Source organism: Malus domestica, chromosome 12 (assembly GCF_042453785.1).
Source record: "Malus domestica chromosome 12, GDT2T_hap1".
Lineage (NCBI taxonomy): Eukaryota > Viridiplantae > Streptophyta > Magnoliopsida > Rosales > Rosaceae > Malus > Malus domestica.
The window spans coordinates 4,081,653-4,090,989 of record NC_091672.1 but is presented as its reverse complement, the minus strand read 5'-3'; the positions used below and the strand labels follow the sequence as shown (position 1 = coordinate 4,090,989).

Here is a 9,337-nt window from a genome sequence, read left to right as displayed (position 1 = left end):
CACCCCTCAGCCACAATGCCATTGCTCCCAATTTCAAACAATTCTTCAAACCCCATTCTATCCCAGTCGATCACATCACGCTGTGTTGCGAAATTAGTACTTGTCCACCGTGCTTTATTACTTGCATTAGGGACATTCACATTGCTATGTGTGGTCATGTACACGTCCATAATTCCAAATCCCCCAAAATTCAAATTGAATCACTTTTCATGTCCAAGCTTAAAGTCTCACTCAAACACATCACTTGCGGCAAATTGGGATGTAGCCTTCACAATAGAGAACCCAAATATTGTTTCGTGGGTTCGATTCAAGCGCATAGAGGGTTCAATTTCATATGAAGATACTCTCTCTCGAAATTCCCTATTGAGCCATTTGAATTGGGACTCAAGGAACATAGAAGGTTGCCGGTGAAAATTTCTACAACCGTGTCACACGAATGTCAGCCGGCGAAGGAACCGAATTTTTAAGAGATCAAAAGGCAACATGAAGATGGTGCTATGAATTTTAACATGCATTTATTTGCATGGGCTACGTATAGTGGTTGGTGGCGAACACAAGATGTTACGATGGAGGCTAAATGTTTGGATTTAAGAGTTGGCTTCTTGCCCAAAGTTGGGTTGGGTAGCCGGATTACCGGAGGGCCAATGACTTGCACGACTGGTTCACATGCTAGTTGATTAAATGGGATTTTTTTTAATTAGTAGTAGGGTATAGTTTGAGATTGTACAATTTGATGGATGTAGAAGTTTCTTGTAAATTATGAACGTATCAAAGTTGAAGGTAAACCTTCTTTGATCTTTACCATGTGTATACGTTGAAAGAATGTTACAAAGTGTTGTGGGGAAAAAAAAGGAGAGGAAATTATTGAACGTTTGAGCTATTACTTTAAATATACTTAACTAGGAACTAATTAAAACCGAGTTTCACCACACAAAGAAAACAAACATAAGATCCTTAAACACACAAATTAACTTATTTTTAACGAGTTTGTTAATGAATCTATTAACCACTTGACTTTTGCGCTTTTGTGTACTCCACATAGACTAAACTTTTTCTTTTAGATCAAAAGAAAATTTACTATGAACAATTAATTAATAATGTACATAAGGTAGACATGCAAATGTAACCAAGAGATAAACATGCCAAAAGAAGCACCACAATTTTACAATAAAAATTCATGAAGGATATGATAATATAGTTCTTAGCTACGTAGAATCCACTTCCAACCAACATGAAAGATGACACTCACTAAGACTAAACTTGCATGTTGTAGAACTACTTGTAAAGGTACGACAAGAAAAAGATGACATTACCCTTAGATGATTTTAGGATTTTCGGCAAAGAAGCACGGCTATGAATTATAACTTCTACAAACATCGAGCTTCCTTGATCTTCCTCCTCATATATAGTTCTTTGTCATGTGCACAAAACCACAAGAAACACCAAAACTACCACACTCACAAGGAGGCTAATCAACTCTTAACACTAACATTGCTCAAAGATTCGAGTTTGAGAAGAAAGATAGTCACCGCAAAGATTATCTTCAACATATTGAGAGAGCAATTACAACCACGAAGACTCTTCTTGCTAAAAAGAAATTGTGACCACTAAGAGATAGGGGTGGGTTCGGTACGGTTACCCTACCAAAACCCCTATACCAATTACTGAACCAAATTTTTGGTTTGGCAAAATCTATTACCATTACCGTGCCAAACTTTTGATATATCAAATAGTTCGGTTGGCATTGAATGGTAATGGTATTTGCTACAATTGGGCCACTTTTTTGGGCCAAAATCTTTTTTTTTTTCCAACCCAATTCAAGGGCAAGACTTTTTTCTGCATTTATCTCATATATTGTGGCCTAAATTCATCAATCATTCATTATTCATAATTCACACACATATAATAAGTCAAATGGTGCATCAATGGATATTAAGGTTACAATCCAAATAGAAGTTAAACTTTCAAACCAAATGAAATTGGAGTGGGCCTAAAATTTTAAAAATAAAAAATTTCAATGATCAATTCTTCAAACTTGAGATGTAGAAGCGTTTGGAGGAGACATTGAACTTCTAGAACATTGAGGTTGAGCTTGTGTCAAGCCTACATTATAAACAAGGAAAACATAATAGTAGCATTTAGAACAAGAATTAAAGTTGAATACCATTTAATATTATTAAAATAAATATTATATATATATATATATATATATATATTATTCATATATAAATAATATATATTTATATCTTTCGGTACGCTATGGTAATACCATTGGTAATTGTATCGTATATCAATACCATATCATAGAATTTTAGTTCGGCACAATACCGTACCATTATAGATTGACACAAAATCGGTAAGGTACAGTTGACAATTTGATTGTCATGGTAATTTGACAAAAAAAAATCCACCCCTACTCAGAGATGTGTTGATGCACAAAACCGGAGGGGTCTGGGAACAACGTAAATCCGACCGTGAATCTGCAAGAAAGTAAATAACACAAGATGTATCATGGTTCACCCCAATGTTTGGGCTACGTCCACACTGATATTGTATTTCTCTATTTGTTAGAGGATGAGAGGCTAAGAGCCTCTGAGGGTGAGAGTGAGGCTTCTTATGGCCTAGGAATTGGCCTCTCCAAATGAGGAGGGTAATGAGTCTTTTTATAGACTAAGGGCTCCTCACTTATTGCATATTTGCCCCTTCCTTTATTACATAATTACATTTGAGTCATCTAAGTATTTATACGAGATCTAAATACGGAGGCCCTAAGTATGGTACAAACAGTAGTCCCCCGAGTCTTCAGTCAAGAGAGTCTTTTGGTTGGAGACTTGCAATTCAGTCTATGTGTGGGCCGAAGTAACTAGATGTCATCTAGAACTGAATACTTGATATGAGGCGGTACTCAATGTGAAATGATGTTCAACTAGAAGTAGCACATGTTGCAAGGCTGCTCTGCTTGTGGCTTATGTTGCCTTGGTTGGCTCGGCTTGTGGCGTTGAAGGTGAGGGAGTCCTTTTTACAGAATAAGGGATCCCTCCTCATTACAAAAATGATGGGCTAGAGTTAGTGCTCGCGGCGAGGCGGTTGCTCAGCAGGCGGCAATGCTTTCTAATGATGGTGAGGGAGTCCCTTTTATAAAATAAGGGATCGCTCCTCAGTATATGAATAATGGGTGCTCTCTAATGAAAGTGAGGGAGTCCCTTTTATAGAATAAGGGCTCCCTCCTCAATACATAAATAATAGGCTAAGTCCCCCAAGTATTTTTCATGAGGCCCAGTTGAGGCCCAATATATGGTACATAATGTAGTCCCCCAAGTCTTCAGTCAATAAGGTTTGTTGGCTGAAGACTTCAAATTGAATCCATGTATGGGCCGAAATGGCGATTGTTCGGAGGCGGTATTTGTATACCCTACACTGAAGCTTTGTAAGTGAAACTTTGCAAGTGAAGCTTTGAATCTAGAGCTCTGTAAATGAAGCTTTCGAAATTGGAGCTTTTGTAAATGAAACTTTTGAAGCTAGAGCTCTGTAAATGAAGTTTTCGAAGCTGGAGCTCTATAAATGAAGTTTTCGAAGCTAGAGCTCTGTAAATGAAGCTTTCGAAGCTAGAGCTTTTGTAAATGAAGCTTTTGAAGCTAGAGCTCTGTAAATAAAGCTTTTGAAGCTAGAGCTTTTGTAAATGAAGCTTTCGAAGCTAGATTGACATGAGTGATGCTCATGAATGTTTATGTTGATTGACATGAGTGATTCTCATAGATGTTGGCATGAATGATGCTCATGAATGTTAACATGAGTGATGCTCATGAATGTTGACATGAGTGATGCTCATGAATGTTGACATGAATGATGGTCATGAATGTTTATGTATGATTGACATGAGTGATGCTCATGAATGTTTATGTATGATTGACATGAGTGATGCTCATGTATAATTTTGGAGTGCTGGACGTACTTTTGATCACCTGGTTGGTGATAGTAGCGGCAAGCTACCGAATAATTTTGGAGTACTGGGCATACTTTTGATCACCTGATTGGTGATAATAGCGGCAGGGTGCCGAATAATTTTGGAAGTACTAGGTGTACTTTTGATCACCTGGTTGGTGATAATAGCGGCAGAGTGCCGAATAAATTTGGAGTTATAGGGCCTGGCTCTTTTGGCCATATGGGCATTCGCCCTCCACATGACATTGCAGCCCATTATTTTGGGCTTGCCTTTTTTTTTTTATTACCCTCTGATGGGTTTATACAGATGTCTCTGAAAGATAAGAAAAATAATTTACATCATTCAAAAATAAGAAAAGTAAATCACATCATTCTGGTGGGGTGTTTTTTCCTTGCTTTTGCAGTATGGATGTTTATTCCTTGCTTTTGCTTTCTGCTTTGCTTTCGCTTTTGTTTTCCACTGCGTCTCCTGCAACTTTCAAAACTGCAGGGGTTGGATTCTTTTTGCTTGCTGGGATGAAATAGTAGGGAAGCATGATAAGAAAGCCACAAAGTTGCACTACTGTCACCAGCCAATTGCCTTTTACTTTTCCTTTTCTCTTTTCCTATTTCTGAAATATTCTCTCACCAACATCATGACCTTTTTCTTTTTCTTTATCCTGATCTCCTTCCTCATCCTTTTTCTTTTTCTGCATATGCGCAGTGGACGACCCACTTGACAGCGGATTGCATGTTACTCTCCAGCTCTTTCCTCTTTTCCCCCATGCACCTCCATTGTAGGCCCATACTCTTCCCCCAACTCCTGACGTTACTGTTGCTCTGGTAAACCTTCTGAATACTTGTTCGTTAGACATGAGCCAACTGCCTCCATCACTGCTCGATAAGTAAAATTTTTTGAGGCAATAAGCTCAAGACTCTTGAACTGTCACTGCTTCTCCATATCAATAATAGCACGCACCTTAGGGTTAGCCTCACTTAATCCATTGTCTACGAAATTCAAATGCTTGGTGTGAAGAAGCTTTCCACCAATAGAAATAGGACGGTCAAGTTCATCGTTCTGGTACAACATTCTAGGATCAGACACCATAGACAACTTTCTCTTCTTGTAGGCAGCCACCGACACTTGTATCAACCGGGTAAACGGACTTCCGGCCGGAGCCAAGTTCCGGTAAAGCGAGTACCCGATCACAAACGCAATAACTGAGAGAAACATGGCTATAGTTGGAATTCCAAGTCCCCAACCCCATCCAATGTTGTCTTGAATATACACAAGCACCGTTATAGACACTAATATTAATACCCCCATCACAAAATAGTACCAGTTGAAGTAGTTCCACGTCTTGGTGGTTTGTTTTTCATCATTCTCGTCGAACTGATCCGCCCCGAATGCCATGACTCAGGGTCGGATCGACGCGAGTGCTTCTAGTAAGAGGGAGACATACAGAATTGCTAGCTGCCCTCCGTCGGCTTCTTCGCAAACTTGGTCGTGGGTGCATGGGGGAGGTCTTAGTTGTGGAAGTACTGCTGATACTGTTAAGCAAATCATTCCAATCTGGTATATAATGGAAGAAATAGTGATAGTCCAGAAGGGGCCAATGTAGGCATCAGAAATAAAGGCGCCAAGCAAGGGGTTAAGTTTGCAGTGCCACCAATACTGGTAAGGGTGTTGGCTGCTTTTGTTAACGGCATATGAAGCTGCGTTGTCAAGTCGCTTATCATGTTTGCATGGAATCCCACCACAGCCAACTTCTCACAAACCTTATTAGCATGAAGGGCATTGTGACCAAGCCTCCCTTCTTCCTTGCAGCATGGATGCTGCCTTGCTCCTCCATCTTCTAGTTTTGGTCTTACTCCTATACTAGGTTTCTAGAGAGAGAGATGAGACTGGGATTTTGGTTTGGTGTTTCTGCAGATTCACGGTGGATAGTGTGAGATTTTTCGGTGGTGAGATGAAAAAATGAAAGAGAACCGACATAGTTTTTCGTGTCGATTCTCATAGACGGCGCCAAATGTTGATGCACAAAACATGAGGGGTCTTGGAACAACGTAAATTCGACCGTAAATCTGCAAGAAAGTAAATAACACAAGATGTATCGTGGTTCACCCCAATGTTTGGGCTACGTCACACTGATATTGTATTTCTCTATTTGTGAGAGGATGAGAGGGTGAGAGCCTCTGAGGGTGAGAGTGAGGCTTCTCATGGCCTAGGAATTGGCCTCTCCAAATGAGGAGGGTGATGAGTCCTTTTATAGACTAAGGGCTCCTCACTTATTACATATTTGCCCCTTCCTTTATTACATAATTACATTTGAGTCCTCCGAGTATTTATACGAGATCTAAATACGGAGGCCCTAAGTATGATACAAACAAGATGAAGAATAGAGGAGAGAAGTTGAATGGATGGGAAGAAAGAGACCAAGAAGGATTGTTACTACTAACCCATGACCAAAAGCATGAGTCAACAACAAAAGATTTTTCTTCTTCTTCTTATTATTTTCTCTATCGACCAGGGTTTTTCTTTTTATTTTAAGAAAAAGAATATTAATGGTTTAAAGAACATAAGAAACTAAAATCACTAAATTATAATTTATATACAATTGAACGCGCAGACGTTATTTTTATAAAATGTTTGACCTAGGTAACAACAAACTGTTAGTCTTGGTCGAGGATCCCATCCGGATTCAAATGGTGAGGATCCTAGAGATCCTCTCATCCTAGCCGTTAATCGTATATCGTACTGTAAAAAATTATTTAAATTTTATTATTTAAAATTAAACATAAATAGTATCTGACGAAAACTGATCGCACAATATACGATAAATGGTTAAGATATGAGGATACCTAGGATCCCCACCATTTGGATCCGGATGGGATCCTCATCCATTAACAACAAGCTCTTAGGCTTGAGGCTCTCTCCACCGTCTGATTAACATCTAGAGATATGCGCAATATTCTTTATGGGTTGTGATTTTCACACACCCTTAACTACTTTTCCCACACCCCTCCCTATTTTTTAATAGTTAATTGGTATCGTACTGTTTAATCTTTCATATATATCTTTCTTACTTTTTTTATGGTAATTAATGAAAGATTAAATAGGGAGGGGTATATATAGAAGATTAAATAGTAAGATACCAAATAGAAAGAGGTATGGAAAAAGTAGTTAAAGGTGTGTGAAAATCACAACCCTTCTTTATATAAGAATTCGAAGGAAAATTTTATCATCCTTTCCAACTGATCACGTCAACTAAAAATAATTGGCTAGGCCCTCCCCGACAATATTTCAACAACTTTCAACTTCTAGGTAGACATTTAGCGCAGTTAATCATTTTTTGTTATCAAATGACTGATGTTTAGAAATTCCACTAGTTCTTTGTTACTCTCTTTTGGTAAATTTTGGTTCCGAATAAATTTTAGTTTATAACGACCTCTACTATCTAGCAGTTATTCAGTTTTACCCTTTCTCCTTTATATTAACTTTCTTTCCCGGGTTCATTTCCTCATCATCTTCTCCCTCTCTTTCCCTCAAAAATCTTAATAAGCTCTGACATTATATTACAAGCATAAACTCCTATTAATCATGGAAATTAGTAAAACAGCGCAACGCTCAGTCACCGTTCCCCTGCTCCCGATTTCACACAACCCTTCGATTTCAAACTCCTACGTACCGCAGCCTATTACATCGAGATGGACATCGAAATTAGTACTTGTCCACCGTGTTTTGTTACTCGCATTAGGGATTGTCACCTTGATATGCGTCTTTATGGCCACATCCCACTTTCCACAACCCCCGAAAATTCGACTCAACTCTCTTTTCGTGTCCAAACTTAACATCTCAAGAGGAATGCTTGGTGCCAACTTTGACGTAACCTTCACAATAGAGAACCCTAATCTGGTTTCATGGGTGCGCTTCAACCGTTTAGATGGTTCAATTTTGTACAAAGATAGCACCATCCTAACATATTCGTTGGAACCATTTGTTCTGGGATTGAAGCAACAAAGAACCATGCACGTAAAGATATCGACGATGGGGTCACAAGATGTTGATCAACCGGCTGTGGAGGAGGGGGTGTTGGACGAGATGAAAAGGCAAGGGGAAGAAGGAGCTGTGGATTTAAGCTTGGAAATGTTTGCTTGGGCGACGTACAAGAGCGGTTGGTGTGGAACACAGTCTGTTACAATGAACCCTCAATGTTTGGATTTAAGGGTTGGCTTCTTGCCTAAAGTTGGGTTTGGAAGCTGGATTAGTGGAGGGCCTATCACGTGCTCAGTTCCCATGCTAATTAATTGACTAAATCAGACTTTTCTTAATCAAATAGTCTAATTAGGTTTTTTTTTTTTCCATTTTTTTTCAAGGTGGCACGAGGCCAGAATTAGCTTTTTAATTTGAGGTTATAATGTAATGGTTCGATGTAGATTAAGGATCTTGCAATTGTAAATTATCAATAGATGAAGCCTTGTTTTTTTTTTTTTTTTTTGAGACTTTGGATGCGGTCCTTAGTTATGAATATTCTTTGATTGAAACCTTGTTGGTTTTTAATTTTTGATCGAGGTCCTTGAAATTAATGTGATAATTTATTTTTTTGTACATTACTATATTTTTTAAATTATAAATTATAAATTTTAGTTGTTTATATAAATGAGATTTTAAATAATAAAAAAACATAATTTGTGGGATTAAAAATATTAAAAATATAAATATACTATTGTGTGTGTGTGTGTACATGGGTACATTCATCAAAATTAGCCAAAAAATTTATTGTATCAAAACATGGGTACATTCTTCAAAAATCACAAAAAAAAAAAGATATTAGGCTTAATAACATTAGTAAATTTCTTCGATTAAACTTGACATGGATACATTTTAAAATCAAAGAAAAAAGAATGTACCCATATAAGTTTAAAAATGGATTAGAAAAAAATTGAATAGATTTTATATAAAAAAAAGGTACATTTTACATATAACAAATTGGTATATTTAAGAATGAGTACATTTTAAGATTAAAAATTTTTACATGAATGGGTACATATAATTAGCATGGGTACATTTAGCAAAATAAAAAGTACAAATAAAAAAAAATATGGGTACAAATACAAATAAACTTTAAAAAATATGGGTACAAATTAAAACTGAAAAGAAAATTGGTACAAGTTAAAAAAGAATTACAAATTAAAAATAGGTAGAAACTAAAACTAAAAATATATGATAAAAAATTTAGTCATAAATATAAATATACTAATTGTAACATTTTTAACATTAAATGAATATATTTAGAAATAAAAAAATATTTTATTATTGAAATAATTAATGATGTTATTAATACCCAAGGACCTTGATCAAATATTGAAAAGGAATAGAATTTTAATCAATGTAGTAGCAATATGAAGGATGAAA

General features: G+C 37.0%; 1 protein-coding gene and 1 pseudogene across 1 annotated transcript; one reads left to right on the top strand and one right to left on the bottom strand.

The window, feature by feature from the left end:
* Positions 1-4,867: 4,867 nt before the first annotated feature.
* LOC139189773 (protein NRT1/ PTR FAMILY 3.1-like) lies at positions 4,868-5,780 on the bottom strand (annotated as a pseudogene).
* A 1,925-nt stretch (positions 5,781-7,705) lies between these two features.
* LOC139189772 (uncharacterized) lies at positions 7,706-8,233 on the top strand. Its single transcript, XM_070808996.1, has one exon. The coding sequence runs from the start codon at positions 7,706-7,708 to the stop codon at positions 8,231-8,233; it is 528 nt and encodes a 175-aa protein (XP_070665097.1).
* Positions 8,234-9,337: the final 1,104 nt, after the last annotated feature.